At 43.1% G+C, this 21,177-nt stretch overlaps 1 protein-coding gene across 3 annotated transcripts in view; it reads left to right on the forward strand.

Moving 5' to 3' along the window:
- Positions 1 to 21,177, forward strand: part of VEPH1 (ventricular zone expressed PH domain containing 1) — a 249,382-nt gene that overhangs the window by 88,460 nt on the left and 139,745 nt on the right. For all 3 annotated transcript variants that reach the window (XM_070466522.1, XM_070466523.1, XM_070466521.1), the window contains exons 5-6: positions 504 to 670; positions 12,877 to 13,086. In XM_070466522.1, coding sequence (XP_070322623.1) covers positions 504 to 670; positions 12,877 to 13,086 — 377 coding nt within the window. The remainder of the gene's footprint in view (positions 1 to 503; positions 671 to 12,876; positions 13,087 to 21,177) is intronic.

Genomic DNA, 21,177 nt, shown 5'->3' on the forward strand with positions numbered 1-21,177 from the left:
AGGCATAGCCTCCATATGTCAGTTGTCTAAATCAGGCCTCCATATCTCTCAGGAACATGAATACATTCCTCTGCACTATTTTTTTTTTTTTTTTTTTGTTCAGTTTCATTTAGATCCATGCTTACAGCACTGCTTAGTTTTTATTTAAACAGCATCCAAATGCTGTTTCTCAACAGGAATTCTTTATCGGAACTGTTTCCTCCACAAGGGTGTGGTCTGGTTACTGTCAAATTCTCTTTTCCCCAGGGCGCACTACTCAGGAAAAATTTTCGTTAGATAATAATGCTGATCATATCATAAAATATTCCCTTTTACCGAACCTGTTTAATACTTTAGTGATTTTTCAGAATAAGGCACCATGTTATTTTAAGCAGAGGATTTGGCCATCAGCCTGTGCTGTTTAATATGTGAGGTAGTGCAAAATTTATCACATTGATAATAATATTATTTCTATGGCTCATGGACTGATAAAGTCATCATTCTTGTTATTGTTCCTTCAACAGGTAACGCCATGCTGTTGAGGGTTTTACCTGCCGTGTATGATAAGCAGCCTCAACCAATTAACAGACACCTCACAGAACTCCTAGGCTTGATGTCTCGACTGGAACAACCAGAACAGTACCATCTTCTACGGCTTTTGCATGTAGCTGCAAAGAGGAAGCAAATGGAGGTAATATTAAGTACAGCATGATCCACACAGAAACGTTGCTGCTGCAAGCCATGTGTTATACCAGGATTCGTGACCTCCAGAGGAGAGGATTTTGGTCTGGGGTCAGAGATGAGACTTGACTACTTGGAGCTTTTTCTGCAGCAAAGTTTTATTAAAGTATAACAGAGATGAGGAAAGCTTCTGACATAGATATCAGAAGGGGACAGAAAGAGTGACCCCTTGCTAGTTTTTAGCAAGGTGTTTTATGTCTGTTAGAAAGCTATTAATTGGATAAGAGAGACACTCAAGGCTGAGAGTATGCATTTTTGAGATAGGATGGCAGGAGGTGCATCATAAAACAATTGACATGAATACTGGTTTGTTGAGCCCGTTCTCAGCCCAAGGTTTGAGAAAAGAAAAAAAGTAGGGGGAACCGTTTTGAAGAAAGGCAGATTCCAAAGCCAATACATAGTTTCATTACATAGCTTAAGAAAAACATTTCTATAAGGAAAACGTATTGGTTAGCTCAAGGCAGAACCAGGTGTCCTCAACACAGAATTAAAAGAAGCCTCTCTTAATTTTGTGTAGAGAAGGAAAAAAATGTCTGCCACTTGCAATTTATTTCCTCCCGCCTGTTACCCTCTCATCACAGCTGGGACTATTTAGATGCATGTGTCATCTGGAAACATGCTCACAGACACCCTGAGAATGATGTTTAATCAGATACTGGGTATCTATACTGGGTACCCTCTGACCCAGTGTAGCTGACCCACAAAATTAACCACCACAGGTCCAATAACACAGACACACCAAGTGTGCAAATCTGTAGTCACTGCAGAACAGCTTTCATGAAAGTTCGTGTGGTCATACAGTCCTTGGGATCTACAGTCTCTCAGATGGACCCCTGGGGAAGACCTGCACCTGTCTTCACGTATGGGGAAATCAGCCTGTAATGAGAGCGAAAGCTCACCTCCTAGACGGCAAATTAGTGATTCTCTGAGTGCGTGCCAAGCCTCTTCTGACCCTTTGTGACCCTGTGGACTAAAGCCTGCCAGGCTCCTCTCGTCCATGGGATTCTCCAGGCAAGAATACTTGGGTTGTCATTGGGAAGGTAGTGGGTTGCTATTCCCTTCTTCAGGAGATCTTCATGTCCCAGGGATCGAAGCCAGATCTCCTGCATTGCAGGCAAATTCTTTACCATCTGAGCCACCCAGGAAGCCCACTAGCACCATAATAATTAGGTTGCATCTGACTCTCAGCAACCAAACACCCAACCCATGCTGGTTTAGACAATAGAAGGAATGCATTAGTGCATGCAACGGGGAAAAACCTGCAGATGAGACTTGATTAGGGGCTCAAGTATGTGAGCAGAACAGCTTCTCCATCTCCATTTCTCAGATTTTTGATTTCTCAATGTTGGCTTCCATGTTCTGTAGGTTTTCTCCTTGTGGCTTCTGGATGGGAGTCGGGGTTCCCTAAGCCGTATGCTTCTCCCTCCATGACTGAGGACCAAAGTCCTGAGAGTCTTTGTTTCAGACCCTTGCTCTATCCCTGGAGCTTCTCCTGAACCCTGAAGATACTCAGAAACTAGAGGCTACTGGGAAGGGGGAAGTGGAAGTGGATTCTAGCAGGCACGAGCACATGCGCACAGGACAGATTAATGCTAAGATCAAGGTTGTATCAGTTACGGCTGCATCTTTGCTTCATTTTCATGTTAATATCAATATCCACCACTTGAAAAGCAACACCAAGGTGAAAACTGGAACATTTGAATTCAATGTCAAAATTCAAAGAAAGGCAGACAAGGTTGATTATATGTTTAATTAACCACAATAGACTGTAAGCTCCTTGTGGTAAGGCATGATTTCTTCCTCTGTATCCCACATCTTGTTACAGTGTCTGATAGTACTCAATAAAGATTCATTAAACTAAACTGAATTAAAGAGGGTGCTAAGTGCTCTACAAAAGACAGAAACAGATTTTTAAGAAAAGGAGGGTGAGAGAAAAAAAAAAAAAGATTGAGAGGACTTCCCTAGCAGTCCAGTGGTTAAGACTTGGCACTCCTAATAAGGTGGCATGGGTTTGATCCCTAGTCTAGGAACCAGGATCCCACATGCCTCGGGCCCGGCCTCCCAAACAAAGGTATAAACAGAGATGGGGTGGCAGTGAGTTCTGCCTTAGGGGAAAATAGGTGCCATGAAGACCCACAGAGGGAGTAGCTTGAGGCCAGACCTTGAAGTTTTGTGTCAGGTTGCGGAGAGAGGCAGATGGCCTTTAAGAAATGAGGACTGGGTTGGGAGACCTGGATGTGAGAGGGCAGGCTTGGGCCCCATCCCCAGAGGTTTCAGTTCAGTAGTTCTAGGATGGGGTCCCCAAGTCTGCTCTTTTACAAGTTCCCTGGCGACGCTGCCCCTGCTGCTTCAGTGACCACGCTTAGAGCAGTCAGGCTAGAGGTCAGGCAGAGGACTGGGCGCCTCTCTGTTACCTGGTACACTTTTTCGCTTTTGCCCTGAGAACAATATATTGTAGTCATTTTTTCCATGTCTTTCTCTCCCAGTGCACCTTCAACTCCTTGAAGAGCACAGCATCTGAGTCTGCATATTTGTATGAACGCCCTACCATAGTGCCGGGCACATAGTAGGGCTTCAATAAAGTGTTGTTGAATTTGGAAATGAAAAAATGAACAGAAGAGATCAAAGAAAGTAAAGACCATGAAAATAAGTAAAAGGATGTGTGTGGTCTTCAAAGAGGGAAAGTGACTCAACAGGGTCATGATCTAGGGACTTAAAGGAAATTGGAGATAGGAATTCACCTTGGCTTTGGGGGCTGGAGACCCACTAGTGACTCATGAGAGGCCGTGGGCTGCAGGGGTGAAGTGGGGAGTGGAAGACCTCTATTATGGATTGTGTGTGGAAGGGAAGTGTAGGAAATGCCTGCATGGGTGTTGGAATTTAGAGGAAATAAGGAGGGTTTAAAAATATCCAGTAAGAATAAAGCGATTGAAATTGTGGCAGAAAATATTAGATAGAACAAGCTAGAGGTAGCCTGGGAGTGAATTCCAAGCACAGATGGAGAAACGAATTTCAGAAAGGATTAAGGACAGAAAGGATGGACAAAGCTACAGCAGAGTCTGGGCAGGGAGTGGAGTTAAGGGATCACTAGACCACGCAAAAGAAAGCTCAGAGTGAGGGGGACACAGGGTTGTGTTCGTTTCCTGTCTGCTGTAACATTACCACAAATGTAATGGTTTAAAACAACACAAACTTGTTACCTTACAGTTCTGGAAGTCAGAAGTCTAAAATGGGTCTGCAGGCTTGCGTTCCTGCCGGAGAATCTAGAGAAGAGTGTTTCCTTGCACTTTCCAGCTCCAAGAGGCTGGCTCATGGCTTGCATCGCTGTCACTTCTACTTTTCCATCATGTTTTCCCTGACTCCGACTCGCCTTCTTCCCTTTACAGAGGCCCTGTGATTACATTGGGACCACCCAGATGATCCAAGATTATCTTGCCATCTCAAGACCCTTAACTTAGTCACGTTTACAAAGTCCCTTTTTCACAGGTTCCAGGGATTAGAATGTGGACGTCTTTGGGAAGTCATTATTCTGCCTACCACAGATAGAGACTGAGGGCCAGGTGATGTGGGGAATAGAGAAAGGTGACTCGTAGGCAGGACCTGGTTTCAGAAAGGAGACAGCTGGGTATGCCATTTTATCTGCAGCCTGAAAGCAAAAGCTAAACAAACACAGTTTGTGGAAGGGCAGGTTCAATACAGTTCAAGGAGGATCTGCAGAGATAAGCTAATTCAACTGATTTCCCATGGGATAAAGGTGGTAAATGAAACCAGGAGGGCGCTCACTTATAGGAAGGGGCTTGACCCGAAAAGGTAAGGTCCAAGAGTGATGGTGGCCCCTTGTATGGCTTTCAGAGAGGTCCCAGCAGACCACTGGTTACAGGCTCTCTATGGCTGTCCAGAGACTTGGGAAAGGGCTTAGGAAGCTATTTAAAATTAGGCCCCTGACTGTTGCTTGGCCTCCCGTGTTGTTCACTCAGTCGTGTCTGACTCTTTGCTACCTCACAGACTGCAGCACGCCAGGCTTCCCTGTCCTTCACCATCTCCCTGAGTTTGCTCAAACTCATGTCTGTTGAGTCAGTGATGCCATCCAACCATCTCATCCTCTGTCACCCCCTTCTCCTCTTGCCCTCAATCTTTGCCAGCATCAGGGTCTCTTTAACCCTTAGACCTCGAACAAGTATCCAGTCTCAGGGATCACAGGTGGGCATTCTCTATCAGGCACTGAGTTTTTACGCATATGTGATGTTCTCCACCTAGAGTGATCTTCCCTCACCAGCACCACCCTTTGTGAGCTTACAATTACTTAGATGTGGCTTTCTTGCCAGCAAGACTCTCTGACTCTTTTCTTACCCCTAATCCCTGACGCAGCACATTTCACGCTGCCATGAATTTGTCTCTGCTGTTCTCTTTCCCTCTGGACCACCTTGAAAGTGAAAGTGAAAGTCGCTCATTTGTGTCCAACTCTTTGCCATGGAATTCTCCAGGCCAGAATACTAGAATACTGGAGCAGGTAGCCGTTCCCTTCTCCAGAGGATCTTCCCATCCCAGGGATCTAACCCAGGTCTCCTGCATTGCAGGTGGGTTCTTTATCAGCTGAGCCTCCAGGGAAGCCCAAGAATACTGGAGTAGGCAGCCTATCCCTTCTCCAGCAGGTCTTCCTGACCCAGGAATCAAACCAGGGTCTCCTGCATTGCAGGTGGATTCTTTACCAGCTGAGCTACCAGGGAACCACCTTGGCTGTGATACAAATGCTTGAGACATGAGGACTACCTTGTCCGTTACTGTGTCCCCAGTGTCTGGCATAATATCTGGCACAGAGAAGTCACCCTGTGAATATTTCTTAACGCAGATGAGATAGTATTAGTGCCTAAATTTGCAGAGGATTTATCATTCACAAAGGATTTTTGTTTTAGCATCTAATATCTCACTTAATGCTACCAATAACTCTATAATGTGTTTTTTTCCATTGTACAGTAGTCAGAATGGATGCTTTGTTGTAAATGGAGTGTAACCTTTAAAATTATATAAACGTTAAAATGAATTAATCAGTTAAAGTTAGGGGGGGAAGCTGGATGCTTTGAGAGGTTATCCTGCCCCCATCATGCCAGTAGTAAGCGGTAAGCGACAGCGCTGGACTGGTCCCGCGCTCTGACTCCCAGCCCCCTCCTCTATTACTCTGGGGGAGTCGCTGAGCAGCCTCCACTTCAGAAGGCCACAGGGGCGTGTTCCCAGGTTCCAGGAGGCAGGGGAGGGTGGACAGGGGACACCAGTAGTGGTCAAGCTCATGTTAAGTACCAGGCACTTGTGTAGATGTTTTACAGGCACCATCTCCCTTGTTCCCCACAACAGCCTTTTCATTTCTTACACAGAGAGGTTGAAGTTTGGAGAGCTTAAGAACAGGGCAGGTACCAGGGAATGACTCGGTGAGGTGGCTTTTCACGTGCCTCCCTCGTCTTTATCTGGCCCTCCCATCTTCAGATGGGCAGTGTCCGTGTCTTCCACAGGCCATTACAGTCACACTGCCCTGCCCCTAAGGCTGCCATTTACAGAATATCTGGGGCTGACACTGGTTAGGGAGGTTTCACAAAGCCATACAGGTCAGGATGAGCTACATCATCAATCCAGTCTAGTTCCAGCCGATGAGATCTATCATGGGTGCTGAGTGTGGGTCTTGGAATGAAGAGGCCAAGGGTTAGGAAGCACTCACAGTGAAGTGAAGGGACAACACCAGACCAGATCCTAGCTGGTGGGAGGGAGGGGTTGACAGGGCACTGACCAACCCTTTGTTTTCCGTCAGCCCTTCTCTTCCTGTTAAAGCGGTCCTGCCCCTCCCCACCCCGGCCCCTTGCCTCCTTCTGCTCTTTGTCAACTAGCGCTTGATTACTGAGATACACAGGTAGTGAGCTAGAGAAATCCCAGGTAAACCCTCCTCTCTCTCATGTTCACTAATTAGACAGCAGGCAAAGGGAACAGGAGGTATACAGAAAAAAGGTCGACTGAGAGGAAAATGAAGTCAGGGCAGCAGTCACATCTACAGACTGAGGCTTTCCATGTACATCTAGTTCATTCAATTTCAAATGAAATGAGAGGCTAAATTGAGGAGGATTTTCACCTTGTGAAATGAGGATTAAAATGGGGCTTTTCTTTCTGCATGAAAGCTGTGCCAGCGTTCTGTAACTTGGAGATCCCTGAGCAGGTTCTCCGATGAAGGCAATGTGCAGGAATGTTTCTTGTTTTCTTGAATGCACTCCTCACTACCCACCTTTTGTGACTAGTGATAACCTGGCTTTTCAGGACTGGAGGGTCAACAGTTGGCCCTTAAAAAAAAAATCTCTTTGTGTAGCTGTCTCTTTGTGTAGCTGAGATTGTCTGTGACTTTCTGATGTTGCTTCCCGAGCAGGTGGGGTCCCTTCCTCCATCACTGTCCACTGAGTATCCCTCTCTTAGGAAACTGTCCTTCCTAGGTGGGGGGAGGCAGTTCCTGGCTAGTGACTCATGGCTGGAAGCTTCAGAGAATTCTCCGAATCCATTTATAGGAAAAGGCTGGGTGATCAATTTTTCAAGTGTCCTTCTGGGCGTAAGTCTGTATTCTTGGCTGCCAAAAACCACGCTGTAGTCTAGCCAACAAAAGGAGAAGAATTTAGTAACACATGAGCATATCTGTTATTATCCCTGGGACATAGACTTCTAGCCCTAACCATACGGAGACAAGTGGCAGGAAGTGGCAAGTTCAGCCCTCTATTGATTAATGTTCAGACCCAGAGGAACTGCTTTTGTGGTCTGGTCCCTAGAAAAGAGTCATTTTCTAGGATTTTCTCTCAGCAGTGTAGAGCATTCCTGTTCACATACCTAATCCTCCAGCACCTAACACAGCATCTTCTGGCTGGCAAGACTCAAAGGCCACTTAGTATTTGTTTAAAATGAGAATAGTTGCAAAACATTAAGGAGATGGAGTGATGGACTGTATAGTGTGTTCTAAAACAGTCTTTGGAGCAGAACCATGGTTTTCAGAATATATATTTTGTTAGTATGGTAACTGTAAGTAGTAAATGAAAAGAGTGGCAGTTATTTTTAGAGATTTCTGGAGATTAATAGACATTGTTAGTGCTGATCAAATTAACTGAAAGAGAAAAGTGAATCTAAGGAGTCATTTGAGAGAGAGTGTGGGAACACACATGTATACACACACAGTAGCTCAACTTTTTATTCTTTAACGAGAATTTAAATGTCCTTGCTGCCAGTTAAGTTATGATGCTGTGTTTTTGATGGCCCTCTGTTCAAGGTGCCCATAGCCTGGAGTAATGAGATGTGTCCACAGAATTTCAGTTCAATGACAAAATGCCAAACTCGTCAGCAGACTTTCCTGGGAGACAATAAAGGCAGTGATTGATCCTGCTCAAGAAGGAACAGAAAAGCCAGGGACGGGCCCTCACCTGGGCCTCTTGATGTGTACAGTTCTGATCGGGGCTCCTCTGCCTGTGCCCCCAGCGCCCGTCCACTGCCCCGCCTACTAAACATAGTCCAGATGATTGGGACCTTGGAATCCCCTTCCAATAAACCTCCGTCCTGCTTCCAGGGCTGTGGAATCCTGGTCTCTGGGTCTATTTCCCCAAGGACAGGCCATGCCAACAGTGTCACCCCCATAGATCTGAGGGGCAGCCTATATAAACTTGGATATGTGGGCTGGAGTATCCACAAATATGCATAGGAAACTCCTTGAGGGCAAAGCCAGCGATAGGAAGAGAAGGAAGGGGCAAGGGATGGAGGCTAGGGGTCATTTCTTCCTGTTTCCTTGACAGGGACCAAAAATTCTAAATTCAAAGCAAGCCTCCCAGATGGTTATAAAGGTGTATGTGTCAGGTCAGAAGACAGAATACTGTATAAGGCTGCAGAATATTTCAGTGGGTGGTTCAGTGGCCGCCCTTGTTCTCTGGCTCCAGGTTGTGTGTATGTTAGGGTGGGCTGGAGGGAAGGCTTCCCAGAAGAACTATTTGAGATCAGCTTTGAAAGTATGCGTTTTCTCATACTTTCATGTGTGTTCAGGCCACTGTGGGTGGTCAGTGGCATGTTGCTGGGTCGGGAGGTTCGTGGAGGAAACAGCAGCAGATATACCCATCAGTGAATGCCAGTGAATGACCCTGGATTGCCATGGCACTGGGATTCTGACCGTGCATTGTGGGAAATCTTTGGCCATGAGCAGATGGGGTTTTAGGCAGTAAGGAGGCTGAAGAGAGGGGAAGAGGCTGGAGACGATGAGGCCAGTTTGGAAGCTCTTTCAGAGTCCATGGTGTGGGACTTATGGCCTGAACAAAGGCCATGTCAGCTTCTTCTCTGCAAGCTATCTATGTTATCTTAGGGGCGTCTCTGCCCTCAGCAAAGGAAGGCTTTCTCTGAGGTGTGAAACAGCTCCAGTGAGGCAGCATAAAGAGACCAACCTAAGGAAATACACTGTCAGGAAAATATAATTTCTCCTTATCCAAAAATATCTGAAGGCCAAAGCACCACTTCCCTTAATTATGAGTGATAAGCTTCAAGAAATATCTGTCTTTATTCATTCACATTATTCACATTTTATTGTTAATCACATTATTTAGTACTTCTCTTCATTTTGCTCCTTCTATGGATTCAGCTTTGCCTAGGAGTCTGTATTTGCCTGAGCCTGCTGCCTGTCTTTCTTGTTTTTCCTTTCTTCCTTTACCCTTTTCTTTCTTCTCCATTTAAAATTTTCTTTATAGTCTTGGGATGTATGACTGGAGTTTAAATAAAATTGTCACGACTGAAAACACGTATCATAGAGACCCTGGTGTCCCAGGAATAGGACATAAAGAATAAGGACTGGGAAATGGAATTTTGTAGAATGGGGCAGGAAATGTGTAAGCATTTTGCATTTCTAAAAGCCTCAGGTTAAGGACGCTGTCCTGACCCGGAGCAGCTGGCTGACACTTCTGCTATGGGCGCCAAGGACCTCGCATAGATTCACCTGAAGGACATACAATCGCCCCCAATGCACCAGCAGCCTTTATTGAACTGTTCATTCATATGTGCCATTTACCAGAAAGTAGCTCTAATCTTTCTTCCATGATTACTGGATATGAATATCAAGTTTAAATTTACATATAGGGTAATTTATATTTATAAATTTGTGTATATATTTGTATATAGGATAATATATATGGGCTTCCCAGGTGGCTCAGTGGTAAAGAATCTGCCTGCCAATGCAGGAGCCACAGGAGATGAGTGTTCAATCCCTGGGTTGGGAAGATGTCCAGGAGGAGGAAATGACAGCCTGCTCCAGTATTCTTTCTGGGGTAATCCCTTGGACAGGGGAGCCTGGCAGGCTATAGTCCATAGGGTCGAAAACAGTCAGACAAGACTGAGCATGCGTGTATGCACATGGGATAATCTTAGTGGTCTCAAAACTGTCTTCTTTTATGTCCTTATTAGTTATGTTCTATATGACACGTGGTAGTATGTATGTTTAAACCTTATATACAGCTATTCAAGTACTGTGGTGTGGGGTGGGAGTTGGGATTATCCGAAAACTACCCTATAATATCTTTTAGATCTGCTTTCCTTTTATTTGTTTCTCTATTGACTCACTTTCTGTCCAGGCTCTGTGCTAGGCATTGGGTATACATTTGTATGTACAGAATAGAAAAGATTCTTGACCTTGTAAAGCTTTCAATCCAGTCTGCAAGACAGACACTAGACCAGCCATGAGAAGGAAGCATGAGGATAGGATCTTTAGCAGAGATATGAGACTGAGAAGGGAAGAGAAAGGAGTCAAGGAAGATTCTTTAAAGGAAATAATAGCCAATCTGAGACCTCAAAAATGATAAGGAGTTACCTAGCAAAACTGGGATGATAAGAATTACAGGCAGATTGGATCATGTGAGTAAAATTCCAGACACAATAGAAAACTTAGCAGGTCACGAGAATTAAAAAAAAAAAAGTCCAATATGGTAGAAGTATGTTACATGATGGGATCTGGATGGGGAGACAGTTGGGTATCTGGGTAAGGAGCTAAATCTAGAAGATGGATGGGAATCAGTTCAGAAAAGGTAGTGACCCTCTGACTTGAGAGCAATGAGAAATTCCTAAGGTATTTTAAGCATGGGTGGGTCACTATGGTGGAGAGAACAGGGAGAACAGTTAGGAGGCTATTGGAATAGATAAAGTGACTACATCAGTGTCTCAGCTTAAATGTCCCTGCTGAGAGGACTTCCCTGACCCCTAGACTGAATCAGGGCCCTAGGACTCTCTCTCATAGAACCTTATATTTTCCCTTTGTGACATTTACTAAAACTATTACTTATTTCTTTTGTAACTATTAGTTTTACTAAATATCTCCCTTACTAGACAGTGAATTATTCCATGAAGCCTGGAACCTAATGTTGCTAACCTAATGTTAGCAACATTAACTGCAGCACCTAGAATAGCACCTTGCAAATGGAAAGGACTCCATAAATAATTTGTGAATGGATGGATGAATGGACTTGAAGAGAAGTGAACTCATCTGTGGGATACTTGGGGGATAGAAATCAATAGGACTTGGTATTGCTCAGATAAAGCTGCTGATAAGGGGAAAACAGTGGTCAAGAATGATTCCTCCCTCCCCAACACGCCCCCCCGCCCCCTTGTAAAAAAAAGAATGATTCTCAGACTTCTGGCTTGAGCAGATAGATGGCGGTGTCATTTATGCGAAGGGAGACATTTGGGGCTAGAGAGGTGGGAAAAGCAGGTTTTTGGCAGGGGTTAGATTATGAGTTCAGCAGGTTGAGCTGTGCATCAGATTTTTTAATCCTAATACTGGAAGTCACATTTCAAGTCTCCCTTACCAAAACAGCAAACCAACAACAAACAAAAGAAATAACCATAGGATAAGTATGAATGGACTAATAGTTTGTACTTTTATTGTTCAGTTTTCCCCAGGTTGTTCTTTGTAATCCTTTTATTTTAGCAGACAAACAATTCATTAAATTGTCAGTATGCAATGTGTCTGTGTGTTAACATAGAGACATCATTCCACAAAAAAGTCACATTCTCCTTAATGCAAATTATTGCATCCTTATATTGATAAAGACTTTAAAAACTAAGAAAGGTTAGGATATTGAGAATACAGTAGATATTATTTTACTTTAGTAGTTTTTTATCTTATAATGTTTTTATGGTCCAAATGGAAACTGAAGAAAAAAGAAGAGCTCTTTCCTGCTTTATTTTTATTTTAAATATTTCCACACTATATGTCTCTAATTTGAAGGCTCTAATTAAAGTAATTGTCAAGGATCTCTTACATACTTATATTGTCTTTTAAATTGAAACCCTCTGATATTTTATGGATAATTAGGAGTTCACTGGTGAAATGAGGTAGTAGAGAAGACCTTATTACAGAGAGGGAATGATATGTGCAAAGGTATTATGGTGAGAGGAATTTGAGAGAGAGAGAAATGGCATTGTTACTAAAGTTGAGAGAACAAGGTGGGCATGTCTAAAATCATGTCTAAGGCATAGGCAAGCAGGGACTGATCATGTAGACCATGTTTTAAAATTCTGGCCTTTATCCTAACTTCTAGGAATCTCTAGACATTCTGGGTACATAGTAGGTATTCAATAAATAGTTGCCCTATTCTTTTTTGAATGCCATCTATGCTTTTCGACTCAATGTAATTACTGATCAAATTCATCCTTCTGAATATTTGCAGTACAGCTGATAATGGACAGCACAGCCAATTTCTGCGAATGCTACTTGATAATGTTTTCCTTGAGTCTTTAGGAAAACGCTCTCATACAAGGGCACCCCCTCCAAAAAAGGCTGAAGCTCTCAGGGTGGTTTGGAGGAAGTGTAACACTACTGACAAGGACATAACACAGGAGACCTTGACTAATGAGCGAGTAGCAGCGTTTAAGCATTTTGTAGCCTTGACCCTTCAGTTGCAGAGCACAGATTTAAAGAAAAAGCAAAGGAAACCTAAGGCTCTGAAATTTCACTGGAAATTTTAAATTTCAGACTTGGGAGATTTGCTTGCATTCCAACAAGAGTAATAATCTCAGAATGTGTTTAGTTCAGATTGAATACAAAAATTATTAGATTGATTCTGACTTAATTAACTTTCCTTTATGTTTCTTTTTCTCCCTTCTTCTCTTTTCTTCCTATAGGTGGTTCAGAAGTGTATTCCTTTCCTAATTGGGCAATTGAAGGATTCGACCCATAACGACATCATCCTAAACATCCTCATAGAGATTGCAGGCTACGAGCCAGTGGCTTTGAACAGTTTTCTTCCAATGCTGAAAGAGATTGCTGAGAGATCCCCCTACCTCATTGGACAAATGGCAAGAATCTATGGGGCTGTCGGGCATGTGGATGAAGTAAGTATGGCTTTTTTCTCATTTCCCTAATTTCCACTGGCACTTAATCCATTGGAGCTCTATGATATACAGGTATATCCTGAGACTTCTGAAAGTTTCCATTTCTCTCTCTCTCTTTTTTTTTTTTTGGCATGGACAATGGCCTCTGGATCAAGGGCATGTTGTAGCAGGGTTATATGAATTGTTCAGGAAGTGAGGATTTCATCACTGACGTGTCACCCGAGGAAAGGAAAGGGTTACAATGGAGAGAGCCCTATGATAGATGGAGACCACTTTGTAATAACAATAACCAGCAAGATTTTCATCTCACTTCTGTTTGCCATTCTGCTTAACCCAAGAGACTGTCAGTAAACATGGAGTTAGAGCTCAGAAACTGCCTATTATTGAGGACCCATCTATTCTGTCAATAAGTGCCTGGATTCAGCATGTTTTGAGCCCTCTCCATGATGTTCCTTGGGAGAGTGCAATAAATGTTCATGGGTGTTTGAAAGTCCTAGTCTAAATATTTGCATAATAAAATCTTTCAGCAGCGACAACAGGATGCCATCAGAGCTTGTAGGGATTAGGCAACTAAGAAAGAATTTCCAGAAATTAAAGTTCTGTGGGGTGTGTGCATGCATGTGTATACACACATGCATGTCTGTCTGATGATTTTATGTTGGAATTGAGGATTTTTATCTTTTTAAAAATAAAAGCAAATGTGTACTTGATAGAGGAAGGCTTTTACTTCATGCACTTACCTATACTATATATTTCCTATTCGATAAGTATAAAATTGTTTAACTCTTAAAAAGGATTTCATAGTTCACCAAGTTTAGCCTCTTAAGTCCTCAGAGGAAAAAGTTAGAAACTGGAAAGGTTAAGTGACTCATCCAGACTCAGCTTGGGTTAGTTGGTGACCCAGTGGAAATTAGATCTTTGGTATCCTTGGCACTGTTTTCAAATTTTGTCTTAAAATGGTTCTTTGGTTCTGTTTTGTTTGATTTCTGGTGAGATTTGTGGAGAGCTGGTGAGTGCCAGGCTTCTTTCTGGTGGAGAGTCTTTCTCCTTTAATTCCCCAGAAGGTGGGAGAACTGGGCCCCAAGCAGCCTGTACTTGTGAGTGTGACAGTGGCTCTTGTGAAAGGATTACTCAGTACTGACATGCTGCTTAGCATAATCCCTTTCTGTTCACTGCTGTTTGGAATGTCTCATGCTTGCCACGATCTGCCTTCTGCTAACACTTTCTGTGTCCCGTCACCTTTGCTGCCAGGAGAACCTGTGGTATGCCCGAGTGCTTTTAGGCCAACTGTGACCAACAGCTGTTTGACTGGGTCTGCTGACCTTGCAGATTTTTGCATGGACCAAAAAATTCAACCTCTGATGGGCAAGGCCTTGGAATCTTTAAGTTAACATTCTTTTTGTCACAAACACATTTATGATTCATTAATGTGTAGTGAGAGCGTCCCTGGTGGCTCGGTGGTAAAGAATCTACCTGCCAGCATGGGAGAGGAGGGTTTGGTCCTCGGATGGGGAAGATCTCCTGGAGTAGGAAATGGCAACCCACTCCAGTATCCTAGCCTGGGAAATCTCATGGACAGAGGGGCTTGGTGGGCTACAGTCCATGGGGTCACAAAAGAGTCGGACCCAACTTGGAGACTAAACAACAATATGCAGTAATGCACATTGGAGGTGACTACACCTCCGCAGAAAATGTAATCTGTAAACAAAACAAAACAAACAAAAAACAATTCTAGCTACAGTCAGTTTACCTAAGCTAAGGCTAATCTGAGAGGGAATGGACTATTAGGTGATATTTGTGTGGCTCCAGGTGAGCATATAGAGAAAAGGGGGGCCAAAGAGCCTGAGGAATCACCTATTTCAAAATTAAGAATATCAGAATATTTTCTCTTCTCTGTCTCTCTCTGTCTCTTCTCTCTCTCTCTTGCTCTTGCTTTATCTCTATCTCTCATTCTTACATACCCATGGAGGCATCTGTGTTTGGGAGAGAAAAAAAAATTTTTTTCTGATGCTTCTGGTCCAGTTCTTCAGCCAAGAATAATTCTAGATCAAACACTTCCCAAATGTATTGGGATATCAGGATTATATTAGGAGCTTTTTTCACAGTATACGTTCTTGGACCCTGTAGAATACTTACTGAATCAAAGTTTCCAGGAAAGGGACCTCCCCAACTTCTGCCAGTGTAATTCTTATTTTGGTTGTGCAAGCACATGGCTCTTAGTTCCAATCCTATATACCTGTATCTATGCATCTATATTTTTGGCCTGCCAGGGTAATTCTGATGCAGCTTTTCGTGAATCAGTATTTGAGATCCCCCGACATAATATATTTAAAGCAAGAGTCAATCAGGCTTTGTCCATCACCCATCCTGCCTTCCTCCATAAAGTCGTGATAATAAAAGTTTTCCAGACTATTGATACAGCAGTTTAGATTAGATGTGGTCAAGGGTAACACAAAAATTCAAAACAAAATTGTTGAAACAAAGATACACATCTGTTTCTCTTGCACATAAAGAAGTCTAGAGGGCAGTCAGTCTAGAACCCCATGTTTCAGAAACTCAGGTCCCCCTTCTTCGTTGCTCTCCCATCCTGGAGCATACCAAAGAGCACAGGGCTTCCATCTCCTGGTCCAAGATGGTTATTCTTCTCCACCCATCAAGTGAGCATTTGAGCCAACAGGGGAAAGGGGAGAAGGACTCTTCCAGACAAATACAGCCTATTCTTTATATCCCGCTGGCTAAATAAAACAAAGCTGCAGATGACCATAGCTGCAAGAGAGGCTGGACTGTGTACTCTGGATTTAGGTGGCCACACGCACAGTTAATCAAAGAGAAGGACATAAAGAATGACTGAGGGCAAGGAATGTCTTGTTGCAGTTCATCAAGTGATTTTCTCTGGGTCTCTCTTCTCTCCTCAAAAACAAATAATATCCATATGCTAAGGACATAATGTTCAAGAAAATCCCACAGATTTAGACATAAATGCATTCAATGTCAACAGCAAGAAGTTAGAAGCTTATTGTTAAACTATTATGCAGACATGAAACATGTTTATGAAGTCTCATGAAGGACTGATATAAGGAGGCTTTGTTGCTGTTTATTGTTTAGTTGCTCAGTCATGTCCAACTCTTTGCAGCGCTGTGGACTGTAGGCTCACCAGGCTCCTTTGTCCATGGATTTCCCAGGCAGGAATACTGGAGTGGGTTGCCATTTCCTTTTCCAACAAGGAGTCTTAAATAACTATTAAATTCACACACAGATGCACACGCACATATATAAAATATATATAATGTCTTTGTATTGGATTATCTTCCTTCCGGCGCTGATATTCTTGAATTCCATTATTCCATTTCATTTAAGATCATCCTGACAAAACTACTTAAATGTTAGTCAGAATCCTTTATTCAGAAATAATGCCTAAAATATCACCCTTTAGTTTTAAAGAATGCTAAAACTCAGTTGTCCCAAGAATCAGTGACCTAAGCAGCTATTAACTGCTTAATCTGAGTAAACCTGTTCAATATTCTAAAACTTTTGTGGTGCCATATTCCTAAAGACCAAAACCAATAGGCAAGATATATGTGTATGGTTATTTCTACCCAGCCTCTTTCCAGAAGGAAACAGGAAGTTACAGAAGTGCATTGTCAGGTGGGTTTGAGGACAGAAGTCAAGTACAGGCTCCTGGCTGCCCATGGAGGAGGAAACTGCAGTTAGAAGAGAAGAGCAGGAACTTTGCTCTGAAAAGACCCCACTGTTTTCTGTATGGAGAGCTTGGCATACGTGAGGTAAGGGGACACAGGGATATATGAGACGTGGAGATGTTTAGGGTGCTCGTGATGGAATAGCTGCAATACCCTACTGACCTCGGGCCCTAGCATCCTCTCTCTCAATCGTACTCTGGTCTTATTTAAAAATTGACTTAATTAAATTTCTTTTCTCTTTGGCACCATGTAAAATTTTCAGACGTACTCAGGGTTGCCAAGTATTAGATGATATTTGTTGCTAGGATTTAAAAGATTTTAGAAATGCAGAAAAGTCACTGCAACTTTGAGTATCTTGCTCTGACTTTTGAGATGCACAGTTGGTGATTGATTGGAGCCTACTGTTGATCCCTCTCTTGTTGCCTGCCTTCCACCAAACTACAGTGTTTGATCCTTAAGTGGAACCGGGGTGGGGAGGCGGGGCTCTCCAGTGGTGTGGGACTCTCAGGCCTGGCATAACCTCAAGGGCGGAGTCGGCCTGGAATCAGTCTCACACATTATTAATTGACTTCTGCCCCATGCTCCGCGCCTGCATGAAGGCAGGTGTAGGAACTGCAGGGCTGGCTATGGGGAAGCATACCAGATGCACCTGTCTTTCATATCAGCACCCATCTGGGTAGGCAAACTCTTTACAACAGCTGATAGCAGTCACAATCTTCCCATCTGCTGGTGTAAACCCAGCAGAGGGAAGCTGTTCTATAAAACAAAAATTAGCATCTATAGTTTCTTATTTTCTCTGTCTCCCAAATTACCTCAGGGATATTTTTTTGCCCAAATTTGAAATGAAACCATGCTTAATAGCCATATAGTGTTTGTGTCACTATAGAAAGCTGTATAGTGACTCACAGGCAATTTTCAGGTGTGTTCTGGCATCTAACGTGCATCTGTTGGATGGAGAGTAAAACTAAGAGGACCAAAGGGCAGAGAAACCCATCTACGTCTCGGATAACTGATGAATGGTCGCCTCTGAGGTGCACCTTCCTTGGCCCTGTCCAGTGAAGGACACAGGGACTCCTCATTGTGCCAGAATTCACTCCACTTCTGTGGTATGTGCAGTGGAAGCAGATGCATAAATAAGAAATACTGTTTTATTAATATCAGATACATCCTCAGCGTGGCAAAAGCACACAGGTCCTTCTGTCTTTCTCAAGTGAAGAAACTGTAGTGAAGAATGCTGGACGATAGTAGGATGACATAGTAGCTTCTGAGCGTCCATTCCCAGACTTACATCCAGAGAATTCATACAAAACCCTTAGCACAGTGCCTGGCATATAGCAAGTACTTGATACAGTTCAACTAACAGCAGTAATAACAACAATGGCAACAGAAATATAATAAAATTCTACCCAGCAGGAGAGGGTTAATGAGATGGATGTGCTTCTTCCCACTCCAATGTATCTTTTGTTAAATTGCCAGTTTTCTTCCTAAAAGTGCAAGTGTGGTCTTTCTCCCTTGCACAAAGTCTTCTGTTGGCTCCTTCACTGACTATCGGATGCCATCATCTTGGCTGGGCCCTACCCTCCCTCTAGTTTTAGCTCTTACCTGTCCAGGCTATCCCATGCCCCCTGTGTTCTATCAGCATTTTGCATCCTTCCCTGAGCACACCTTGTGCTGACATACATCATCTTCACAGCCTGTTCTTCTGGCTGGAGAGTTTCCACCCCCTGCTCTTGCAAGCTTGTCTTTCCTGGCCCAGATCAAGTCTCACCTCCTGTCTAAGCTCTTCTCAGTTCTCTTAGGCATTACCCCTTCTATGCTCCCATTGCCCACCTTGGCTGTATCTCAAAGGTCATACTGACTGTGTCACATCATAATTTGCCTGTCCGTGTCTATTTATTCTCCCATGAGTCCCTGAGCTCTCATAGGAAGGAATCTTACCTTATCCATCTGAATTCACCTGTGGCCAAAAGAATTTGTGAATATTTGGGAGTACTCTTATTAATCATTAAGAACTTGAGGGTTGAATTCTCACTAGCCACTTTCATTCAGTCAAGCCTCTAGTTCTTCTGGGTGACTTAACTATAATCTAAGAGGAAGGAGAGGAGAATATTAAGATGGAAATTGCTGTTGGTACATCAGAGCCTGTACAATTTATCTAGTAGATGAAAGATGAAAATGTGTTTGACAGGGGACCTGGCATTATTAACTAGAACGCATATGATGAGGCATGTCTGTCTGTGATTCCAGAAGATCCTGGCTCCTTGATAGGTGGCATCAGAGGAAAATGATGTTGAGTGGATCATGAAAAGAGGCTTTCATATATGAGGACTTCACAGGCAGCACGCTGGTTGAAGTGCAGTGCCCAGGAGGAACATTCACCACTGTAGACTAAGCAGTGATCACTACCTGGGGTCTGTCTGTGTAAGAATCCGTTGCCCGAATGATCTTGCTGCCATGGGGCCATCCATACCATATAACATGGTGGCTAAGAGGGTGTCTCAGTAGTCAGACTGCCTTTGTTTGGATGCTGACTCAGCTGTGCGGCCTTGAGCAAGTTACATCACCTCTCTTGATTCATTTTCCTCATCGGTTAAATAGGAATAGCAATATTATTTACCTCCTAATTTTGTTGTGAGAATTAATCAGCCGAACCACGGAGAACAGTTGTCTGGCAATTGGTAAACATTCAGTAAATATCAGCAATGTATTATCACCTAAGTGGTGCCCAGGGCTTTCTCATTGCATTTATTTGGATATAGACTGGAACTTAAGTCCAACAGACTGAAACCAGGGAAGAGAGAAACAAGTAAATGATGTGCCTCTTCCCTGCTCCCCAAGGAAAGAGGCTGAATGGATGGGTATGTGGGGTCAAAATAAGGACAGAAATAAAAGAAATGAAGTTCTGTATGTTCCATTAAAGATATAAAGTAGGACTGGCTGTATCTTCTTTCTTTCTTAGGAAATAACTAGCATGTATAATTTTTTTTCTCAATGTGGAACATGTATCTGCTTTAAATTTATATTACAGACCACCATTCCTGAGGGGAATAAAAAATAGCAAAAACAATAATAAAGCCACATTTTATAAAAAATTTTTATAATTTAAAATAGGCCTTGTTTTCTTGGGGGCACTGGAAGTGCATTGCTTTCCATAACGGGCAGGTAGTCCCCAGCTCCCCACCTATAAAAACAACTCAAATAAGTTTGCATCAAATTAAAAAAAAATGTCATTAACTAAATCTGAAGTGGTTTAAATTAAATCCAGACTAGGTTGACTTTTCTTGCCCAGGAAGAACTGAAGTAGAATGCTTCAGTTCCAGAGGCTTTATTTTTTTTCATTTTTTTTCTTTACCCATTAGACTCTCTGAGCCATGCAAGTGGTTCCAGCCTGCTTGGTTAGATATTGCAGCTATTACAACTCTATTTTCTAATGTGGGTCCACATGAAAAAGAGACTCCTTTAGGAATGGCTTTCATTTTTTTGAGAGGACAAATTGAATTCATGTGTTCTGTCCATCTACTTAAGTCTCAGATAAATGAACTGAAGCAATTTTAGTTTAATAGCCCCATCCTCACCAGGACTTCATCTCATTAGAAGGCACACACTGGTACCATCCATAGCTGTTTTGCCCACCCCATGCCAGACCCACAAGGCAGCCAATCCATGTGGCGGAAACAGATGCTCTAAGCTGCTCTTTACACATGATCTCATAGCACGTGGAAGGATGCTCCAGCCAGTTGTTTTCCTTAGCTGGACACCAGCGGTCTGCACCTGTGAAGAATCAAATGGCTTGCCCGTCCCGTCTGGCCACTGCCAGGGTGGGTGTGAAATCCTGTGCCCTCTGCCTTGTTTTCCTAACTGGCTGGAATATGCTGGCCAAGCACCAGGGCGTGTTTATTACATCCTCTCTGGGCTCAGAGTCATGGACCCTTTTCAAGTACAGAAGTGACACACATCTTGCCCAGGTCGTGTTTCCGTGACATCCGGCAGGCCTTCCTCAGCAACACTTTCAGGGGGAAAAGGAAGAGAATGACAAAGGAAACAAGAACCACATTACCGTCCTCATCCTGGCTGTGGGAAAACATCCTGCGACACAGGGCCTGCATGGATGCTGTGCACCTTTAGCTTGCAGGTCAAGACTAAAGACTGGGCACAATTCCACAAGAGGAGGGACCTGTGACTTAAACACCCCAATTTCCCCTAAGGTGGGGAAACTAGTTAAAATTTAGTCTGCTCAGAGTCTTTGGGAAGCCTGGTAGCTATTTACTACTACAGAATTGTCATCGATTGGGGAAGTTTTTTTTCCAAAATGCAAATAGTTTTATTGTTTTTTATATTGTAAAAAGGTTACATGCTAATTGTAAATGATATTAATAATCTCTTACAAAGTGTA

Source organism: Odocoileus virginianus, chromosome 4 (genome assembly GCF_023699985.2).
Source record: "Odocoileus virginianus isolate 20LAN1187 ecotype Illinois chromosome 4, Ovbor_1.2, whole genome shotgun sequence".
In the NCBI taxonomy this organism is placed as follows: domain Eukaryota; kingdom Metazoa; phylum Chordata; class Mammalia; order Artiodactyla; family Cervidae; genus Odocoileus; species Odocoileus virginianus.